Raw genomic sequence first — 23,324 nt, forward strand, 5'->3', positions numbered from 1 at the left:
CCATTTTTGTCTGTTTGGTGCATTGTGGTCGCTGTCCACTTTCATCGCATCGCCTTCAGTGTGTGTATTGCCGTTGAGCTCCTCGTGCTTGCACATATCATTCGTTCTTTTCAGTTGCAGTTGGTAGTCAAAACAATTTTTTGAAACTATATTTTTTATTAACTCATTCAAACCCAAAAACGTATTAATACGTTTACGTTTAATACATTTGGGTAAAATGTATTAAAAACGTATTAATACGTTTTTAATACATTTTCCTTCACTCCCCCAAACGGATTTATACATGTTTTTTAATGCAAGTGCATACAGCTTTGATTCAGCTTCTGACATGAAGAGGTCGCTTAACGCAATGGTATACAAAAAACGGCCAGCAGGTAGCAGCAGAGTATAAGAGATCAGCCAGGGCCATGTTGAAACAAGCTCTTTTTGCCAGTGTTTTCAACAGGTTTTTGAATAATGATGAAATATTCCAATGCTAATTGCTGCAAAATGGAAACTGATAGAAATACTCTTCTTTTTCCTGATGAAAGAAGAGACTCTAATATATATTTTAGTAGGTTCCATGTTTGTATGTATAGCAATAGAACACAATATTCTCTGGGCCTTGCAAAATTTGTTAAAAATCCAGTGAAACAGCCGGGAGCGAAGGGGGTTGCTTCAGTGAGTGAGTTAATCTGATACACACACAAAAATGAAATGAAAATGTACTATATACTTTTAAGCAGAAAATACTGTAATTAGTAGACCAATTAATTGGCCAATTTTAGTCCTTTGCAAATAATTTTTTCACATTAAGATATTACAACACAAGTCAGACAATGACATTCAACTCAGTTCAAAAAATATATATCTTTTTTTTTCTCTCTGTTTTAAGGTCATATACTAAAGAAAAACGGTCCACTGTAATGCATGTAATTGATGCTATTATTATAAGTGTTAATGTAGCAACAAAAACAAGTTAATTCATTAATCCTCTGATTAATGTTCTTGGAATTTCACTCTGGTGAATATCTGAATCGGTATTGGTCTCAGAAAAGTCATTTTTGATCGCTTCTTAGTAATTAGTGTTTGGTAGCCTGCTACATTTTACCCCAACTGCCGCAGACAACCAACTGAATATGCAAATCAAATTCAGTCTTACGAGCTGATCTGAGACACAAATTTGAAATCTGGTATTTCTTGTTTTTGTGTTACATAAAAAAGACTATTTCTGACTTTCTAATTTTTTGATTTGTTCAGTTGAAAATGAATTGATAGCCGGATTCCACGCGACCTTGCCACCATTAGCGACATTCAAATGCGTCCAAGCCATTGTCATCCATTTTGGGTTGTGTTCCCACGCTGCATTTTGGCATCTTTGCACATGTTCCTTCATTGTCGTTTTGTTGCACTCAGCGGTTCTTCAAAATGATGTTGTTGACAGGATGCAATGGGCTCCACCAATCAGATGGCTTCTGCGGGCATGGGCGGTGAAAACGGCCTCCTGGCGCCCCCGTACGCTGCCTACACGCAGCATGGCGAGAGGGTCCGCGCCATGTCTGCATCTGGCAAGGTAGTTCATGCACACACAAAAACGCACACTGTAGCTGTGCCTCAGCTCGAAGCACATCCGAGTCGGGTTGGGACCGGCAAGTCATCCGGGGTTAAAGTTGTTCTCTGTTCTTTCCCCGTCAGTCGTGTTCGGCCCGTGATCAGCTGGCCTTGACTTTGGGCGCGTTGACGGCGGACGCGCCTCGCAGCAGCCGCGACTCGCTGCACTGCTCCAGCGGTTACAGCACGCAGACCACCACGCCGTCCTGCTCCGAGGACACCATCCACACGCACGGTAAGTCACGCACGCACGCGCGCGCGGTTTAAGCGCCCTCGCCACCGCATTTCTGTCCATCCGTCTGTCCGTCATCTCGGTCTTGTGTTGTTTCTCTGCTTAAAAAAAAACTCCTTCCTTCTCTTCCAGCTGTAAAGCGAGAACCTCCCCTCTATGGTAGGTCTCTTGTCCGTCTGTCTGTTTTCCCTTTCACGCTTCCTCATCCTGCTCGCATCCTCCCTTTACGTCACCTTCACGTCAATTAGTGTCATTTCACGCTTGTGTTTCTGTTTGCTTGCATTTCAAATCACGTTGAAATGAATGGAAATGCCATGAATCCATTTCAGCCTTAATCTTACCCCTTTTTAAAAGTTTGAACGTGTAATTAGTGTACTTTCTGTAGAATTTGTGTGTCAGATGTAAGCCTTTAAGGGGCAGGGCTAGTCTGTATGTGTGAGCATCTGAGCATGAGTCGCGGCCAACAGCAGCTCCTTGTTTACATTTTGTGTTAGTGTGTTTGTTTGCATCGGCCACGGTTGCTCTCTTTGCCCTAATCTTAACCCATTCACTGCCTTTGACAAGTATACTTGTCAGTTCCATTTTTCCTCAATGGTGCTAGATGAGGGAGAATCTGATTATGCTCCACTGTAAATGTCAAACTTAGAAACAACTTTACTGATGTTTCGGTTTTGCAGCAATTAGCATTAGAATATAGCTAAGTTTCATCATTATTCACAAGGAGCTTTTTGCAACATGGCCCTGGTTGATCTCTTTATACTCTTCTGCCACCTGCCGGACGTTTTTGTAATTACTACCATTGCTTTAAGTGTTCTTTTCAGTTCAGAGGCTGCATCAAAAAGTCTTCTGTATGCTCTAACATAAAAATAAACTTAAAGTAAAATAAACAAAAAAATAAATTTGTAAGTTTTGGGGAGCAAATGAGTTACAGTTACCAAAATTTGGCATCATTTAGAAGGGAAAATGTTTGCATTTTAGCATTTCACCCACTTTTAAAAAGTTGCTAAAAGCTTCCAAAGTTTTTTTTCCCTGGTTTGCAGGGAAAATGCATGCATTTTAGCATTTAAGTCACTTTTTTGAAACTTTGTTCAAGTTTGCAAACAAATTTCAAAATAAGCTAAAAGTGTTTTATGGCTAGTCTGAAGATTTTGCAAGTGTGCAACAAAAGTGCACTGACGTCACTCACGTGAGTCTTGTCTCCTCTTCCAGTGGACTACGAGTCCATTTCCCTCCACGGGGACAGCGATTCCATCTCCCTGCACCACCTTTCGCACGGCGGCGGCGGCCAGTCGGACTTCGACAAGTCGTCCACCATCCCAAGGAACTCTGACCTGGGCTTCCAGTACCGCAAGTTTGCCCAATCCAAACGCCCCGCCTCCACCGTCAGCCTGCTGGCCGAGACGGAGCTGACGGGCGGCTCGCACACGGCCACCATCCGCCGCAAGCCCTCCACCAAGCCGGCGTACCGCCGGGGCACCATCAGCGGAGGGGTGCCCATCCCCATCTGCACGCCGCAGGTCCCCGTGGGGGCGAGCACCCCGGGGAGCGACGAGAATGTGTTCATCGTGACCTCCGGAGGAGGCTTAGGTTACAATAAACACTTCACTTCCACGCAGAGTCTAAGCGGCCTGCCGCCATCCTCCTCGACCTCCTCCTCGTACTCGCCGTATTACCAGCTGGTGCCCGGTCACATGCCCATCCCGGTGCCTGTGCCCACCGTTCCACCAGAGGGCGGCATTGCCAAGCAGCAGCAACTACAACAGCTAAACCACCAGGTGCAAATGCAGCACTTTCACCACGAGCAGCAGCTTCAGAAACAGAACCGGCCCCAGATCCAGATCCAGAACCAGATACAGATCCAACCCCAGTTCCAAAACCAGCAGAACAAACAGAAGCTCTTCCACCAGCAGAGGGCGCAGATTCAGGTTTCCCATGCCCAGCGAGAGGATTCCTTCCCGGGCTACGGCAGTCAGGAGCAGCCCCCTCCGCTCTCCAGCCTGGACCAAGACCACAACGTCGAGAGAGGGGACAAGGACATGCTGCACCAGATCAGGAGCGTCAAGCTCAAAAGGACCCTGACCAACGATCGCTCGGCCCCTCTGCTCCCCCCACCGGCCAATCACAATTGAGACGCTGGTTGTCTTTGATTTGTGCGCCTTTTCCTGTTTTCCAAAAACGTTTTTGCCTTTTTGTTTCGTGAATCGGTATCACATTTTTGACCGTGAATTATGAAGCTTGTCGGGTTGCCAACAAGTGGAAAATTCATAATACATTTCTCGAATGTTGTATGTAAAAAAAAAAAAAAAGAAAAAAAAGAAAATCCACAAGGAATTAAGATGGGGAATTTAGCTCCCCTTGCCCACATGTGAGGGCATCAGAGTACCTTAATTGCTGTTTTATTTTATTTTTTAAAGTTACTGTCGAGTTGGTAAATTTTATTTTGGCTTGCAAAATACCCAAAAAAAAAAAATTTTTGAAGTTCCTTACGCAACCTTAAATTTTTCATTTCGTTGAATTTAAATGGAAAGTCTAAATTTTCCTGGAAATTCTTTCAATTTCTCTGCCCTATTAGTTTGTGAGGAGTCACTTCCTGCATCCAGGATTTTTTGTGGCCTGTGTGTGTGTGTGCTAGATGCGCATTTCCCCCGACTCCCGACCGGGTAGGGTCTCTTAGATAATCGCGATGCATGGCGCTTAGACAAATTTACTTTTTTGTAATTTCCATGCGGACCTTTATGACTAGAATTCAATGTTGACTGAAGCTGATGACTGCGAATAAGTTTGCGGAAATGGAGCTGATTTAGCAGTTTTAGGATTGAACAGAATCCTCAGAGTTGAGCTGTTTGTTGTGTTTATTTTTTTTAAGTGTGCTTTTTTTTATTGTTTGATGTCATAGCGGGGCTATGAGGAGAACAAGCTCAAAAATGTTCCCGTTGCGGTTTTGATTTTGGCCAGATGATGGAGCTCTTAGCTTTCGGGATCTAATTCAGGGTTAGGGAAGCTTTTATTCAGTCCACACTCAAATCGATTGTAACAATTCTACAAAAAGTTCCTCTGAGGCGTTTTATGGGCTGGATTGAATACTCTGGCTTGCATTTCTTTTGTAGTCAACTTTTTTGTGCCTCTTTTATGCCGTACGGTTTAGTTGACTTCGCTCAAAAAAACATTTGAGTCTTTGTTGGACGTTGTTGAAGTTTTTGATTTGTGGTCAGGCTCGTTAGCGGCCACGGTTGCCATGGTTACAGTTCAACTGGTGTTTTTTCATGCTGTCTGGTTGTACAAATTCCCGTTCAAATAGCTGTACACGCATATTGTTCATATTTTTCTGCGTCGGGTATGACGCTGACGTCTTATTTTTGTAGAAGATGCTTAAAATTGTGTCGGAACGTCCCGGCGAGGACGCCAACCAACAGAATGTACTTTGATCTTTGTTGTTTTCTTCTTCCCCTCCAATGCTGTCAATCATCATCATCATCATCATCATCATTATATTGACAGTGGTCGTCAAAAAACGTCTGCTTGTTGTCCTCTTTCAAACATCATTTGTCACAATTTATATTTTGCCGCTTGTTCTTTCTGCCGTGCATCACGGATGGACTTTATTATTGATCAATCGGAAAAATAATTCAGGCAAGATGGAGGCCGCCGCTTGTGTTTGCTGTTCAAGGAACTCCCAACATGAGATCAGCTGAAGTAGCTAGCTCGATATGGCGCTGCTGTGGTGTGGAAAGAGGACTTCTGAACAGATACATTTAAAATAAATAAAATAAAAAAATACATCTATAAATAATGAATAATAATAAATAATTTGTGAACATGTGAGTTAGTGGGGGATACTCTACCTTATTTAGTTTTTAACAATTTTTTTTTAAATGACCCCCCTCGCCCAAATGAATCGCTCCCCTAATGCCGAGTTGAATTGGGGGGGGTGAAATCTGCTCAACCACAATTGAAAAAGTGCAAATCAAATATAAAACAATTAAAAGCTACAAAAGACTGCATTAAAAACTCAAATCAAAAAATAAAATGTTCCCTGATAATAAAAAAATCATTTTTTTAATGATCACATTAAATTTTAATGAATGCTTTTTCCAACATTAAACAAATGAATGACGCAAAAAAGCCCTCCGTATTGACAGTCTAATGAAGCTGTCTTGTTTTTCTTTCTTTTTTTTTTTTATTGATGATTAACATGGATGGGGTCGCACTGACCCATGAACATTTGAATCAAACAGAAGAGGAAAGTTCACTCATCGATTGTTGATTCCCCCCAAGGTCAATCATGGGCTTTCATTAATGAAGTCGAACCCTCCATCAATGCCCTCCCTGTGCAATCACTGTTTGGCCACATGTGCTTCTCAACCAGCAGGTAAATGAACAAACTGTCCTACCTGAATTTGCCACCTGATGAAATTTATTTCTCTCCCGTGCATCATTATCAGCTGTCCCTAATGCTGTGACCTTTTTATAGGCTGCTCCGAGGCGTGTCTGCTTTGTGAACAATAACAACAATGACAACAGGTGGAGTGACTCACTTTTGCTTTTCTTCCACACCGACGCACCTCTTCGGTCTCAGGTAACACACACACGTGCACACTGACTCATCTTAAGCCCGGTTCTGTCTACTCTCCCTTAAAATAGCATCCAATCATCTCTAATGGACGTTGTGATGCAGTCCACATCTTGTATAATCACTTCACTGCATCACATTTGCCCTTTCATCTTATTGTTTTCAAAATGTCACCAAAAGCCTGAAATCATGTCATCGTCCCGTCTCAATTAACTCTCAAACGGACTTGCTCAGATTTGACATGTTGGTCTATTCAGATGAAAACAAAGCTTTTATTCTGTCGTAGGAAAAGCAAAAGGTCAGTACAGTGTTCAATGGATGCAAAATGTGGACTTTGAATGTGATGCTGTTCTCATCCAAATAAGTCGAACGGCGTTTTCTCTTCAATTGTGTCTGAAGCAAATGAAAAGCATGCTCAATCGGGTTCAGGTCGGGTGACTTGGCCTTTGAAATTAACGGAAAAAACGAGACTATGGACGAGGCACGGGCGCCGTAACGTCAAAACGACGTCGAACGTGTACGATGTAACTCGAGAACTATGGAATATGTCATCCGGTTCTTTTATACTAAATCTGTATAAATACCGCAAAGAGACTTGATAAACAGCCGATGTAGTGTAACCACCTCAATTGTAACTTGTAGGCCACACGTGGTGGGCCAGATTGAGACCCGGGTCCTCGAGTTGGAACACTTCCGGCCCTGTTATGGAGCCAAAGTGATCTCACTCACAGACACACAAACACACTCATGCATATTGGAATTGTAAGTCACCAGCTGGCCCAGATCGGATCCGTGACTCAGCGGGCCACGTCACGGTGACTTTGCACAAATCTGGCTGGTCAGGCGCTTGTTGCAGCCAGATTGCACCAGCCGAGCATGCCCGCTTGCACCAGTAGGGGGCGCAGCACACCGTCACGTCACTCAGGAGAAGTGGGACAACTCTTGAACCTTCGCAATCCACACTTGAGAGTTTGTTCACATCAGAAAGTATTCATAGAAATTCACGTTGTATGTTGCTGTCAAAATGGAAGTGAATGATTTATTTCCGTCAAAATTAGCACAATGCTAAACATGAAAAAATATTTACTGTGATTTTTGTGAATGTATTAAGAAGATTTAAAAACAAGAAATCAAATAATGAAAAATAAATCTAATCATAAATCATTACCCCCCTACCCCCTCAAATTATGCCATAACGACAACAAAAATATATATTTTTAATGATTAATTAAATAAAATAAAATAAAAAAAGAATACACATGCAGTGTATTGGAAAGTATTCACAGCACTTCACAATTTTTATTTTTTTTTTATTTTTTATTTTTACCTTTTTCAAAATAAAAGAAATAATACCCCCACCCCCCCAAAAAAAATCTTAACATACAACACTCCATGACTATGTAAAAATGTTTTTTCATTTTATTTATTTGTTTATTAATTAATTTACTTATTTATTTTTACTTAGACTGGATATGTCACAAATATTCACAGCTGAATGAGTATTAGTAAAAAAAAAAAAAAATTAAGCCAGATAAAAAACTAGTCAAATCTTGCTTGCTGAACTGAGATGACGTTTTGTCCGACTTTTTAAACATTTTGAATGAATTTGATTGATAAAAGTTTTATAACATTTGTGTTCTTGTCGTGTTTGCTGCCATAAAAACAGTCCAGCGAAGCTCAGAGAGAGCCGCGAGGGCGCCACTATCACATGGCGGTGGTGCTAACGAACTCAAGGTTAGCTAGCTGATAATCAGGCCCCCATTGCCCCCCACCAACCTGTTATCGCTAACCAAACAGTGGCGGCAGGACCAAAAGGAAGCAGAAGGCCGCAGTGTGCAAACACTTGTGGGAGATAAACAAAAACCGACTTTTACACTACCGGAGCTGCTTGAAAGTCTCCGTTTTTATGCACAGCTCATCATTGTGGCTGTTGTAGTGAGCACCTGCACCGCGTCACACACACACAACCTTTTCTAATATTTAGACTCTCTTTTGGAGTATAATACGATAGCCAAATAATTAGGAACATCTGTCAGTATGATACTACACCATTTGGATGTACAACCTCAATTATGCACAAAGGTTAGTGAAAATGGGCGAATATTTGATCCAATTGTGGTTAGAGGCATACCTACACTTTAATAACAAAAGATGTAAACACGCGCGCGCGCACACATGAGGCGCACGTTTCCCGCCAAACGGGTCCGCTGGGTCAGACGTCCCCGGGAGAGCGTTCCGACCCTTTCAGCGAGGGCTTCGCCATGGCAACCGGGCGTCTCGTATTGCCAAGTCGTCACGTTGCGACAGTGACACACACACACACACTGTGGCTCTGCTCACAGGTGTCGAGTGTTTCCACTTGAGTCGTGTTTCTATTGTGTTCCGACAAACACTGGAATCAGGTCAGCTTTGTGCTGCCTCCCTTAAATAAACAGCAAGAAAAAAACAGCAAGTAGTGTGTATCCTTCTCACACGGATGTGAAAAATCAACTACTGCGCCCACTTGCTAACCAAAACAGCAGCACCTAAACAAGCCTCTCAGTGTACATGGAGAGACCGTCTTTTAAGGCCATCAGATTCACTCAACGATGTTGTTTGAACGCTTCACAATGTTGTATGGTTATTATGTAGTGTTGTATGGCTGCTCCTCAATGTTGTTTGGCACTCCATACTGGTGTGTGTGGTCTACCCAAGATGTTGTGTAGTCAATCCACAATGTTTTTAGTCACTCCACAATGTTGTGTGGCTGCCCCTCAAAGTTGTTTGACACTCCATACTGTTGTGTGGTCTTCCCACAATGTTTACAGTCATTCCACAATGTTGTAGTGTTGCTCCATAATGTTTTGTGGATGCTCCACAATGTTTTGTGGTTCCTCCACAAGGTTTTGTCACTCCTCAATGTTTATTGGTGTCCCATGTTATGTGGTCTCTCCACAATGTTGTGTTGTCACTCCACAATGTTGAGTGTTTGCATTACAGTGTTGTATGGTCCCTCAATGTAATGTGATCACTCCACAATGCTGTGTGATTGTGCCACAATGTTGTATGCTCACTCCATAATGCGTGCATGCCCCACACTGTTTTGTGGCATTCCACAATGTTATGTGGATGCTCCACAATGTTGTGCAGTCCCCCCACAAGGTTTGGTCAGTCCTCAATGTTGCTTGGCACTCATAATGAATTGTGGTCTCTCCACAATGGTGTGTGATTGTTTCACAATGTTGTGTGCTTGCTCCACAATGTTGTATGGTCACTCGACAATGGTGTGTGGTTGTTGTACAATGTATGCATCCTCCATGTTGTTGTGTGTAGGCTCCATAATGTTGTGTAGCCGACCCCAGAACATTGCGTGAACACTCCACAAACATAATGTGGTCCTCCACAATGTTGTATGCTCATTTTGCAATGTTGTGTCCAACAATGTTTGTGTTCCAGGAAGCCATGCTACGTATTTAATTGATTTTTGCTTGACACAAATCTTATGTTTAACAACTTACTGCTAACATGGTTTAATATGATTTCAATTAGTTGAATAAAGGTGTCCCTCCATTAGATGCCTTGTCCCATCTACATTTGAGTGGAAAAAATGCACCTGGACTTTCTTTGTGTAAAGACTTAAATGAATGTGTAAAGTAAAGATAAAAAACATTTCGAAGAAGAGTTTCACTTGTCTTAGCTGGTGGTTTCGGTGAGGGTGGGCCGGTTGTGTGTGTGTGTGGGGGGGGGGGGGGGATGTGGGGCGCTGTCACGGCAACCACCCCGCTGAACTTTTGTACCGCATCGTGCTTCCTCGCTGACGACAGCGCGGCAAGTCACGAGGGAAGGAAAAAGCGCGCCAAAGTTCCAAGCCTCTCAACCAATGGGGATGCGGCGGGGGCGGGTCCTAGTGAGCGCAACAGGGAAATAATGTGTGTGCGTGCGTGTGGAGTGAAATGACTCAGTGCAACTTGAATGAGTCGGACTTGCTCCACCGGAAAACTTTTTTTTTTTTTTGACTCAGTCAAAACTTTCTTCTTGTTTCCAAAGGGAAAATGATAACATTTACTGCTAAATGGCATTTTCACTGTCAAGTCTCCAAATTGTTGTGCTTTCACGGATTTGCACAGCCTCTTTACTTAACAGCAAGCACGAGTCAGCAATTCTTCCAAAATGAGGCTTCAAAGTGTTTATTGCCACTCACAATTGAAGATTACTTTTAGCTTCATGCTAACACATAATGGGGAAAACCATAGACCGGCGCTGTTATAACGCCTCCGATAAGCCACAATGTAATGCTCACTGACATGTAGTGTTTATCCTTTGTGAAACTCTTCTTTGTTTGTCACCGCATGACTGCATATACTGCCCCCTTGTGGACAAGTCACACACACCAAAGGAGGTGCAATGGACTATTATAATGCACAACATGTGCTCTTTACAATGTTATTACTAGGGGTGACTGATAGGGATTTTTTAAAATATAGTTCTGATTAAGATATTTGGCAGGATTAAATTCTGATGGCTTTTTGGGGAATTTGTGTCCGGTCCCATTAGTCCGTGTCGCTCGGTGTGCGACGGACTTAATGATAGCTTCGCGTTAGGATAGTTTGCATTTAGTTTGGGGTTAAGTAAGACTACGCCTAGTTAGGTTAGTTGAGGTTAAGTTTAGGTAAGGATCAGGAGGTACTTCCACAAATGACCTCTCACAGCGTTGACTTGTCGCCATGTTTGTTTGTTTGTTTATTTTTTGCCAGCGCTGTTGCAGAAGCGCCGCGTGGCCTCCTGCCAACTGCGCATTTCTCCGAGAGGGAGCGCATACGTTCAGGCACCCAAAGTAGGAGAAGGAACCACACACGCCGACGGCACCTTTTTCATTCACAAAAGACTCTTATTGTGTGTGCGTGTGTACATCGGCCATGAAAGGAAACACTTACGGAGCTCCGCCACCATTTACAGTATTAATGCTAATGACACGTAGCTCTCGTTCGAGTGTAAGAAATTAATATAAATACGGGACTATAATTGCACTTTTTTAATGAAATGCAATGCAAAATGCAATGCAACAAAGCGTCACACATTTTGCATCCACAAACCATCTTGAAGCTTTGAGTGGAAGCGACACGCATGCTTGCGCGAAACACACATTACACATTAACACACACGCACACAACAGCGAGTGGAAATGTACAGCTACAAATGTGTGTGCGCGCGCGCGCGCGCCTGTGCGTGTGTGGTTAACTGACACTACCGGCAGAAATACCTCTGACGTCCTCTCACACTGACACATGTTGATGCACTCACATGTTCACACACTTTCACTCCACACACTCCACGCACACACATTCAAGTTAGGTTATTTTAAGGGCCCATTTGATGGTTCGGGTTCTTGCGTAACGCGGCCAGCGAGGGCCAGAAAGGGGTTCAAACTCAACACCGCCGTATTGTTGAAAATGTCGTTGGGCATGTGAAGTCCAAGTCACACCTCAGCTGCAAAAAGCGCCCACCGGCCGTCTTATCGCACCTGCGTGACATAAAACATGTTGTGTGTGGGTGCGTGCGTGCGTGCGTGCGTGCGTGCGTGCGTGCGTGCTTCCTATCAGAAGACGTACAAATGAAAAAACGGCTTGCAAGCTGACCCTGATTTGAACATTCGGCCCCGGAAGTTGGTTGGCGTGTCTGTCATGAGTCGGCTCACAAAAAAGTCAAGTCTAAAGGTAGACAGGAAGTCGGCCATTTTGGTTCACAACAGCCATTTGCCTTTTGAATTTTATTTAGAAAATTCAGCCCCTGAAACTGGTTTGGCTTAGCAACATATCATTTGGTCAACTTGTTTGCCATGAGTAGACCCACAAAAAAGTCGCAAGAGGTCATGCCCTAAAAGACACAGCAAGTCAGCCATTTTGGTTTGAATTGTCCATTACAGTCATTTTGTCCCTTTTCTCGGGCTGGACGGCTTCGCTTGGAGAGCGTAAACAAAGCAGCCAAGTTGTGGTCCTAAGTGGAGGTTGAACTTGCCGTCTCTATAGGGAGTGGTGAACACGGGGTCAAGGGTCAACGTAAGATATGAGACAGAAGTCAAGAGGGGTCAAATTCAAGCAGCTAAGTTATGAGAGCAGGAGGAAGAACATTTGACTTCCAACAACAACAAAATCTTCTTCGTCATCTTGACAAACTCAAAATCATCCCCACGACTGCTTTTTCTACGGCTGCTGCTGCTGCTTACAACCCATTAGTTAGGCACACCCACTCACACAAACCCAGTTACTTCATGATGGCGTGTAAAATGCGCTCACTTGTATCATGACCTTCACACACGCGCACGCTCGTTCACGCGTGTGCTGTCGTGGCGTAACGACACACGGACGAAGCAAGACAAGCTGGTGCGCGCCAACGGGACCGCTTCGAAGCAGCCGGGCCGCCCGCGTGCGCAGGAAGTGCCCATATAAGTACTTCCGGGTGGGAAGACGATGGATCGGGACGGGACGTGCAGCGGTGTCCATGAGTGCCACGCAAGACGCATCCCTCAGTCGATGGCGGGAAAATGGCGACTTTTATTGAAAGGATGTACGATCTGTTTTGAATCGGGCTGAAATTGAATCGCTCGCGGCGAACTTTGAACTTGACAACAAAGCCTGTCATTAATGAGGCGGCACATGACACACAGCGAGGAAGCCATTGTTTCCTGCACTCGTGCACACACACACACACAGGTTTTGTTTTACTATCTTTGTAGGGCCATCTCATGGACATAATGCATTTCCTAGCCCCTCCCCCTAACCCGAACCATCAAAAATGATTGCCTGTTCCTGACCCTAACCTCAACCATAACCCAATTCCAACCTAAACTCTAAAACCAAGTCCTCAAAAAGAGGTCTCAATTTGTGGGGCCCAGCAAAATGGCCTCACATGGACGGGTGGGCCCCACAACTCTGTGAAATCCCGGAATGTTGGCCCCACTATATAAGAAATACAAGAACACACACACACACACACACACACACACAGGGGTCACCACTGATTCCTTTTGTTCCAGATTGTTCATGCCCGGACACAATTGTGCGTCCTTTTCTTTGTGTGTGCGTGTCGGGGGAATTATACTGCCAAAATAGAAGTTGACATATTGGAAATCACGATTAACCCCACAACCCCATCCCTCCCCCCCACTCCCCCTCCACCGCCCCCACGCCATCCACTGCCCTCGATGCCCCCACCCCTCTCTAACCCCCAATACACGGATAGGATCATGTCCAGGCATGTCCTCTTCCTGTGCCAGCGTCATGTTTTGCTAACTTGACAGTTTGTTCAAATGTAAGAAAAAAAAAAATAGAAGAATACAAAAGTGTCTGTCATGTGTGAGAGTGTTTTAGTGGTGCGTATTAAAACCTTTCAGTTGTTGCATGAGAGCATGACAGTAGTGTGTGAAAGTGTCACATGTGTGACAGAGGTCTAGTTGTGTGTGTGTGTGTGTGTGTGTGGTGGTGGGGGGTGTACAACATTGCAGGATTTCACAGTTGTGGGGCCCACCCGTCCATGTGGGGCCATTTTGCAGGGCCCCACAAGTTTAGACCATCTTTTTTGAGGGTCAAGACTTGGTTTTAGAGTTTAGGTTTGAATTGGGTTATGGTTGCGGTTAGGGTAAGGAATTGGGGTAGGCAATCATATTCTATGGTTAAGGTTAGGGGGAGGGGCTAGGAAATGCATTATGTCAATGCGATGGCCCCACAAAGATAGTAAAACAAACCTGTGTTTGCGTTTATGCGACGACAGACTCCGCCCTCCCGTGATTCTCCGCTGATGCTCTTTTGCATCTCGACCTTCGCCACAAGCGGCATCAAAAGGTGACACCCCCCGGGAGTCAGCCGCCACCATGCTGAGCAACAACAACAACAAAAAGACCTTTGACCTTTCCACCTACATGTTTGCTCGGCATTTTTGTTACCAATGTCATGTGTCGTCTACGCTGGCCTCCTTCCTTCTTTCCTTCATTCCTTACTTCATTTCATCCTTCATTTCATCCTTCATTTCATCCTTCATTTCATCCTTCATCCCTTCCATTTTTCCTTCCTCCCTTCATTCTTTCCTTCCTTCCTTGCTTTATTTCTTCCTTCCTTCCTTCCTTTATTTCTTCCTTCCTTCATCCCTTCCATTTTTCTTTCCTCCCTTCATCCTTCGTCCCTTCCATTTTTCCTTCCTTCATTCTTTCCTTCCTTCCTTCCTTCCTTTATTCCTTCCTTCATTCTTTCCTTCCTTCCTTCATTCTTTCCTTCCTACCTTCCTTTATTTCTTCCTTCCTTCATCCCTTTCATTTTTCTTTCCTTCCTTCATCCCTTTGTCCCTTCCATTTTTCCTTCCTTCATTCTTTCCTTCCTTCCTTCCTTCCTTTATTCCTTCCTTCCTTCCTTCCTTCCTTCATTCATTCTTTCCTTCCTTCCTTTATTTCTTCCTTCCTTCATCCCTTCCATTTTTCTTTCCTTCCTTCATCCCTTTGTCCCTTCCATTTTTCCTTCCTTCCTTCCTTCCTTCCTACCTTTATTCCTTCATTCTTTCCTTCCTTCCTTCCTTCCTTTATTTCTTCCTTCCTTCATCCCTTCCATTTTTCTTTCCTTCCTTCATCCCTTTGTCCCTTCCATTTTTCCTTCCTTCCTTCCTTCATTCCTTCATTCTTTCCTTTCTTCCTTCCTTCCTTCCTTTATTCTTTCCTTCCTTCCTTCATCCCTTCCATTTTTCCTTCCTTCCTTCCTTTCTTTATTCTTTCCTTCCTTCCTTCCTTTCTTTATTCTTTCCTTCCTTCCTTCATGCCTTCATTCCTTCCATTTTTCCTTCCCCGCTTTGTCATCCCGCCTGCGCTTGACGTGGCGTCTTGGCCTTTGGATGCTAACCAGCTTCTCCTGAGAAGCCGCTTGGCCCACAGCAGCTGCTGCGTGTGCGTGCGTGTGCGTATGCGTGCGCGCGTGTAGTAAAACATGATATGCAGTTCGGAGAACTCTTAAAGCGCTCACGTGTACGGGAGCGGAGTGCCACAGGAAGTGGCCCATATTTCATGTGTGCTGCGTTTTCTTTTCTTCTTTGTCTACTGTATCTATACAGCGACCACTAAAAATAATCGGGAATAAAAAAATATTTTAATGGCTGAATATTTAGTTGTGGCTTCCTTTGATTTCATTTTATATTTCTAATAATACTACTAATGATGATGACGATGTCAAAAATAATTCCCATTCATCATTATTAGTATTATTATGAAAATGTTCAAAGTAAAAGGTACAAAATAAGAGATGAACATTTGATGAACTTGATTTTGACTATTTTAATTTGATTGGAAATGTGACTTGTCTTATTATATTCATCATCATCATCGTTGTCATTGTAAACAAGGAAGCCTTTTTACAAATGACCACAATCCGTTTGGGACATTTAGTTTGTTCTAGTTGATTTTATTTTTGTTTGGACTCTTTGTTCTTCTTTCCTCTTCCTCTTTTTTTCTTTCTCTTCCTCTTCTACTTCTTTTCATTGCTGTTGTTCAAAAACAATACAATACATTGTATAAACAATGGGGAAACTATAAATACATTATATACACTATATATTTTACATTGTATCATTTAAAAATGCTTTTTTTTTGTCATTGAAAAATCTGCACTTTTTTACTTTTCTTTTCCTTTCCGTGTCACGTGCACATCAATCGCGAATCGGTATAACTGGCGTTTGTGTGCCTCGTAGTGCAGTGTGGCAACACGAGATTCTTCCCACAGGATCGGGGGGGTACACGCCCTCGTGATGGCCATTCATCAATGATGCCGCATTAATGGCCCAACCGCGCTGCCCTCGGGCACGCACACACACACACACACACACACACGCACACACTTATTAGTTCCATACTGCTTCCTCAGCTTCATTTGTAGTGTGTGTGTGGTTGTTATCATATTGTAGTAAAGTTATGTAAACACATACGCGCACACACACGTCGAGGGTGTGACTCACTCATTCCATGGAACACTTTCCCACACTGTTGACTGCGCACCTTCACACAGAGATCCTGCAAAAAGACTGCATCAGACCTGTCAACGTTTAAATCCAGCTTTTAGCCCTTCAAACAGAACCCAGCAAAGGCAGAATGGTTGCACATACTGTATGGATGAATAATGCATTGACTGTGAAAGTAAAATTGACAGCTTTTCCGGGAATCTGTGTGAAAAGCAAAAGATAGTGTTGCTATTCTGTTTTTGCTCTGATTTTGCACGATCTCTATGTGAAAGTGGCTCTTGCGTGTGTGTGCGTGTGCGTGTGTGTGTGGCCTACTAAAAATTCCTGCCTTTGCTGGGTGCTGTGTGAAAGTCAAAGGTGTATTTTAATGACTGCTCCTCTGTTTTTGGTCTGATGTTCCAATTTTGCTGGTTAAACAGACTCTTCGGTGTAGACTTGTAAAATATGCTACCTTTGCAGGGTTCTGTGTTAACGCTATAGGTTACTAAATGCCAAATCTTCATTTTTATCTCTGATGCAAACATTTTGCATGGTCTCTGCGTGAAAACATATCTTGTGTGTGGTCTTTGCTGGGCTCTATGTTAAAAGAAGGATCAATACTGGATGTGCTTGTTACAATGCTGATCTCTGTGTTAAAACGGCTCATAAACTATCGTGCATTTGCAGGGTTCTGTGTAAAAGCTGTAAATTGCTAAACGACACCTCTTCCTTGATAGCGCTCAAGCAAGAATTTTGCATGATCTCTGTATGAAAGCATTCCATGTATGTGGTCTAGTTAAATATCTCGCCCTTTACTGGGCTCTGTATAAAAAGCAAGAAGGATCAATACTGGATTTGCTTCTTACAGAGTTGACCTCCGTGTGAAAATGGCTCATCAACTATCGTGCATTTGCAGGGTTCTGTGTAAAAGTCAAATTAATACTGGCTTATCTGTTTTGGCTTTGATGTGCATATTTTGCAGTATCTCTGTATGAAAGGCTTTTGTTTTTGGTCTATTAAGATGTTCTGCCTTTGCAGGGTTCTGTGTGAAAGGTAAACGTGAATATATGACAATTTTGCTGGATATCCGAGTGAAAGAGACTATACATGTGTAGACTAATAAAATGATTTAAACGTGATGATGTCATAGAAGGGCAAAGGAGAGGATGAAAAGGTAACGTAAAGGAGAAAATAGTAAAACACGAAGGCAAAGAAAAGAGGGAATGAGGAAGAAAAAGAAGGCAGCTCAGAGAGCCTGAGGGAGAAAAAAACGAGGCGTGGAGAATGCAAAGAGACCTTCGGCTGCTTAGCCTTCTTTTACAGCTTGAAATTGAAAAAAAGAAAAGAAGAAGAAAGAAGCCGCTCGAGGAATTCCATTCAAGCTTTTCGCCGAAGGCTCGGGAATTTCTTGGAAGGCAAAACGATCCCGTGGGAGACATCGTTAAAAAGAAAAGCTTCTGCCGCTGATTTTTTTTTCTCCATTTTTATACAGTTGCCTCGTTCACACATCTTAAATTAGCTTGACCTCAAGTTGCTAGCATAGCATTTGGCTTACAAGCTAATAACACAATAGCTCATGTTTTCATGATTTATCTTTCATTTTCTTTTAAAAGTATAATACATCAAAAACGTTTGAAAATGGAAATATCAGACCTCCATTCCATACTTTGGTGTGAATGGCCCGTTTGCGTTTATGGGCGAGTGACTCAGCAAGTCAGTGAAAGTTTACGCTCACATTTGACTCCCAACCTGTAGGTGGCGATAATGCACATTTCAAACCTAGATGAAGATATTTCCTCATGCGGGTGCTAATTTAGCGCTAACATCGAAACAAAGTGCTTTGCTTATCATAAAATGACACATTTTCAGTCATAATGTCATTAAATGACAAAGCAAGAAGTCAGTGAACAATCTGGAACGATCGCCTCATGACATAAATTATCATTAGGTTGTATGGACAACAATTATAGATCTGAAAAGCCTTCACTTTAATTTGATATGTCGCTCAGTGTGGTTTGTTATTAATAAATTTTTCACTTTGTTGCTCATCAATTATAGCCTCAAACATTCATACAAAAGAATATTTTGGGGGTTTTGTGTCCTTATATGAGGGACTATGGACAACTTGGTGATATACCTGAAAAGCCCTCATTGAGACCTTTAATTGGACATATCACTTGATACGCTTTGTTTTATTTTGATTTTTAACCTTCTTTTTGGTGACCTTTGACCTGGGCAGCACCAAATACTTTTCAGCAAAGGGTCTTTTCTACTGTAAGTCCAACCAGTTTGAAGGCACATGAATGACATTTGTGCAAACAATACGGCTTTTTTGTACTGGATATATTTGACCTTTGTGTCATCTTGAACTTTGACCTGGCAAAAGTGATGTAACCAAAGAGGCTGTGTTAATTAACAATGAGTAATTGTTGTGATCGTGCGTGCGCGCGCGCGCGCGCGTGTAGTCAAGCGCTTGTGAAAACAGCGGCAAGTGAATGAACACTGAAAAAACATGTGCGCGCTGAATGAATGAAACTTCCCCGGCGTGTTGTTCCAGTTGCAGGATGTGTGTGCGCGCGCGCGTGTGTGTGTGTGTGTGTGTGTGTGTGTGTGTGTGTGTGTGTGTGTGTGTGTGTATATAAATGAATGGTGGGCCGACGGCGGAGCGCCACAATTGTCACATGGTCCGTCAGCATTCCGGCCTGTCAGGCTGTCACATGGTCGTCTCGAGTCTTGGCTCGTGTCCTTCACTTGCGCTGTCTGTTATGTCCTTGTCTGCCGTGTAAAGGTCGTGTGTGTGTGTGTGTGTGTGTGTGTGTGTGCAGTATTGTGGTAAGAAAGGTCAAGTGGTTGTGATGTGTAATAACTTGAATCCGGTGAGTCAGAGTGAATAAGAAAAGCGGTTGAGTTGCGTTTGTGTGCTTTTCCCGTCACAAAATGTTTGCCTTCATCGACGCCCACAAAGATGAGAAAAAAAGCCTGTTAGTCATTCGGATGTCAAATTGAAAGAAAAAAAAAGAAAGGCCGTTAGTCACCGAGATCTCAAATTTGCCTGCCAGCTTTGCTGAGCTTGAGGTCCAGTTCAAACGATTGTGCTCTCCCGCTCCAGCCAATGGTTGCATTCCTGCCCGCCCACGTGACTCTCTCGGCCAATCGGAGAGCTCGCCGGGTATTCCATTCATTCCTTCATGCTGAGTCGTGCCGTGTGCGGCGGGCGCGTGTGTTTATTTAAGCTTTCTCGAGTTGACCACTTCCTTTAATGTGGACTTCACTTGTGACTGTTTGTGTCCTTCACTTTCATCCTTTTCTGGTCTCCGTTGACACTTTCCGGTATGCTTTATTTGCATCTGTTGCCTCCTATCTTGTAGTTGTCCTCACTAAACATGACTTTGTGCCGTTAGACAGCCAGCGAACGTCGAAGGAAAAGACGTACTTTTCTTGCTTTATGAAGTTTCCTTGCTCTTACAGACACATCATTACGCATGTAAAAGTATGTATATACATAAAAAGACGAATGTCTTCCAAGGCTCAAGTGTCTGGAGCGCATTAAACGTGTTGTACACGCCAAACTTAGAAAGAGGGGAATTATGTCAAAGCTCCACTATTCAGACAGATGCTCTTGCAGTACTAAAAAATCATAACGCTCCACCAAAGAGGTAAGTGTCTCACTCTGACACTTTTTCCACATGAGTTTTCACAGTAAACTAACTTATCTTTGAGCAAATATGAATTTATCAAGTGTGAATTAACATATGACACGTGGAATATAAAATGAAGTAATGCCTCTTCACCAGAAGACATGCCACTTGTCATTGACTTATGTTTCCTTCATTTGTGTGCTTCTTTTGCTTGCCACTTTGGCGTCGTTCCCTTGTAACTTCGCTCACGTCCCTCACGCCCTTCGCTTGTGACTTGATTGTTGCATTCCCTCGTCACGGGTGAGCGGGGGTGGGGGCGTTTGCGACGGCGGTGCGATAAGATCGCTATTTATTAGCACAAGATGATGAAGATGAAGAAGAAGCAAACAAACGCAATAAAGCCGGGTGCCATCTTGACTTTTACGCGGCGCCCGGAGCGTCTCCCGGGGGAGACGAACATTCCGCAAGCAACATTCCAAGTCATGTGATCTCATCGGCCTCGCAGCTCAGCACTTTCACGCTGGACTTCCGCAAGTCCTCCTGACGTCCATGTAGGAACATTTTTTCAGGACCACTCGGGACTTGCACCCCCACCCCACCACACCCCCCCCTTAAAACCTTTTGATGGATCCTGTATTGCGAGTGTGAATGTATACTTTATACTGCATGCAAAATGCTTGAGTGACACCAACAGCTGCCAGCAAATTCCTTCGGTGTTTTAACATACTCGTTTTGTGTGTGTGCGGGAGGGGGGGGGGTTACGACCCCTATATGGTTGTGTGTGCGTAAAGAGGGCCAGTAACTTAAAGAACCAGATGTTTTTTGGGCTAAATGAGACCAATGTTGAGACTTGTTCATGAAACATTTTCATTTTTTAAATTTTAATTTTAGAAAAGAAGGTCTCTGGTTTTCAATGAGGCGTATCTGTATATATAATGCTGCTATGTGAAAAACACTTGCCAATTATCAATTAATTTCATTTTTTAAATGTTTATGTTTTTGGGATGAAACTGAATTCAGACATCCCAAAAACGTAAAAAAAAAAAAAATGTATTTTTAAATATAGACATATGTGGTTTGATTAAAAAAAAATAATCCAAGCTTTTCAACAGTTAATGTGACCTTTAACCTGCAACACTATTAAGATTTGGTTCACGGAACTGATCCTGTATTCCGTAAACATAATTGAAATATTTTCAAGAAAGTGAGATGATATGCGAATACCCGTCGTCATGTGGGGCAACTGGGCCAGTGCCCTACCAAAGCCAGCAGGTGGCAGTGTGGTAATAATGAAAAGAAAACCGCAACAACTTTTTATTACTTCCAGTATGAATTTTATGGTTAGTGAAGAAAGAAATAAAGCTGGCTTGCATATGCCTGGTGTATTTTGCTTGTTTTGAATTAACCAACCAAGTTCTGCCTAGCAACAAGTACTGACTTTTGTATTTAAATCTGAAAATCAAAATTTCCTTTTGATGATGATTATTTTTTCTTTAATTGGAAGCTATTCTTTTTCTTTGTGTTCAAATATCTGCCACATCTCCCTGTCCTTTCTCTGCTGTGTGGCGACAGTGGAGTCCCAAGTTGCCACGGAAACCAGTTTAATGGCTGCAGAGTGACCTATTTGGGGGGGGGGGGGGCGTCTTCCAAATTCCGCCTAGCAACAAGCGGCACCGTTGCTAATCGAATGTGAGAGCTGAAATGTTTTGTTAGCTGCTGCTTATCAGCTGACTTTTTGTCAAAAGGGAGGGTACACCCTGGACTGGTCGCCAGCCAGTGGCAGGGCTTGATGCAAGATTGGAACCCTCAACCTCGTAATTCTAAGGCAGACGTGAGAACTTGCTTGGCCGCCGTAACTGCCGTGTGCGAGATTCTTTTCTTGTGGAACAAAACTGATGTGATTTTGTGTACTTTTTTTTGCTTTCGGGCCTTATTTGTATCCTATTCATGAAAGTGGAGGTTGATTTTGTTTGTTTCTCGCCGGAGCAACCTTTCACACGTCGCAGATTGACGTGTGTGGTTCTCTTTGGAGAGCGCGCACACACATTCCCTGGAAAGCGGCAGTGAGTTCCTCGACTGTTCCGTACACTCAAAGTTACATAAGCGCCGTTTGGCAACGGCCGGCAAGCGCGACGCCTTCGCTCAGCGGCAACACGCACTCGCTCGCGCTGGCGCAACAAAATGTCTTCGAGAACAAGTTGACTGCATGAAATACAACCTGCAAACCACCCATCCCGTTTCTTTTTTTTTTTTTTTTTTCTCACCCATCCCGTTTCTGAAGCGCTTATAATATTTAAATAAGAAAATGTTGACCTCAAATTGCAACTTTGATCAGCGAGACGTTCTGCGTGCGCGTCCAAGTTGCAACAAAGCGTTTCAGGGCGTAAACGGTAGCGTTGCAGCAAATTCCGCCGCCGCATTGAAATGCGCGAGGGCCCCGAGGGTCCACATTTGACTGAGATTTTGCATGCGCGGCTGAGACGACGTTACCGCCCGGAACGTTCCCGTCGGGACGACGCTTATCTGAAAAGTCGACGCTCGGCTGCTCGCCCAAAGAAGAGCTCATCTGTTAGCTTTGGCGTTAGCATTGCGCAACCTTGACTTGCTAGTTGAATTCATTACACAAATCATTTGTATCGCAAATCAGTTTTGCACATCAAAATGAATGCAAACGCCATTAAGCCAGTCGAGGCCCCATCTAAAAAATTGAAACGTGTTTTTTTTTTTCTTAACAATATTCCGCAGTCTTGTATATCAACATACTGTAATACTTTTTTTAAAATTGAACATAAAGTATTAAAGCGTTTTCGCATCTTGATTTCATGCTTGACTTCAATGGGCATGTGCTGGTCCTTCGCATGTGCGTGCCTTGGCCACTAGGGGGCAGTAAAAGGCAAACAAATCATACAAATAGATTTGACAGTTAGTTAACATGTTGTTGGTGTTGGGCAGTTACTAGTAATGCATTACTGTATCTTCTTTGCTTTTTACAATAACTAATACTCTAACACTTAACTTTTTTAAATACAGTAACTCAGTTACAGTTATAATATGGTGAGTTAGTTACTTGATCAATAATTTCATTGAATAACTGAATTGTGCGACACCCGTGAGGAGGACGAGCGGTTCACAATCAAATCATGAATGGATGGCTGCTGTGTGCCGTACTACTTCCTGTTCACAATGAATTGCCGTTGCCGTACTAACGAAGAAGACGCATTGTGGGGGCGTGTATTGGATTCGGCAGTCATGGAGAGTTTTTCGACATGGGAAGAAATACGCTCATTAATTTACTTTAGTTGAGCATAAAGGAACAGTGCATGTTATTTTGTTTCAAAAACAAACAGTT

The 23,324-nt window shown here is 43.2% G+C and overlaps 2 protein-coding genes across 4 annotated transcripts in view; both read left to right on the forward strand.

Annotated features, from left to right (window-relative positions):
• The window catches only part of mtss1 (MTSS I-BAR domain containing 1), a 32,426-nt gene extending 26,782 nt beyond the window's left edge, over positions 1 to 5,644 (forward strand). For 2 of the 3 annotated variants that reach the window (XM_077572728.1, XM_077572730.1), the window contains 4 exons: positions 1,424 to 1,552; positions 1,675 to 1,825; positions 1,955 to 1,981; positions 3,032 to 5,644. In XM_077572728.1, coding sequence (XP_077428854.1) covers positions 1,424 to 1,552; positions 1,675 to 1,825; positions 1,955 to 1,981; positions 3,032 to 3,951 — 1,227 coding nt within the window. In that variant the 3' untranslated portion in view covers positions 3,952 to 5,644. The remainder of the gene's footprint in view (positions 1 to 1,423; positions 1,553 to 1,674; positions 1,826 to 1,954; positions 1,982 to 3,031) is intronic. The other variant, XM_077572729.1, reaches the window with a different exon arrangement.
• A 739-nt stretch (positions 5,645 to 6,383) lies between these two features.
• LOC144056190 (uncharacterized) lies at positions 6,384 to 21,036 on the forward strand. The gene is made up of 2 exons (XM_077572731.1): positions 6,384 to 6,398; positions 14,139 to 21,036. Exon 2 carries the CDS (start codon positions 14,239 to 14,241, stop codon positions 15,220 to 15,222), a length of 984 nt encoding a protein of 327 aa, XP_077428857.1. The 5' UTR covers positions 6,384 to 6,398; positions 14,139 to 14,238; the 3' UTR covers positions 15,223 to 21,036.
• The last annotated feature ends 2,288 nt before the right edge of the window (positions 21,037 to 23,324 follow it).

Source organism: Vanacampus margaritifer, chromosome 8, assembly GCF_051991255.1.
Source record: "Vanacampus margaritifer isolate UIUO_Vmar chromosome 8, RoL_Vmar_1.0, whole genome shotgun sequence".
Taxonomy (NCBI): domain Eukaryota; kingdom Metazoa; phylum Chordata; class Actinopteri; order Syngnathiformes; family Syngnathidae; genus Vanacampus; species Vanacampus margaritifer.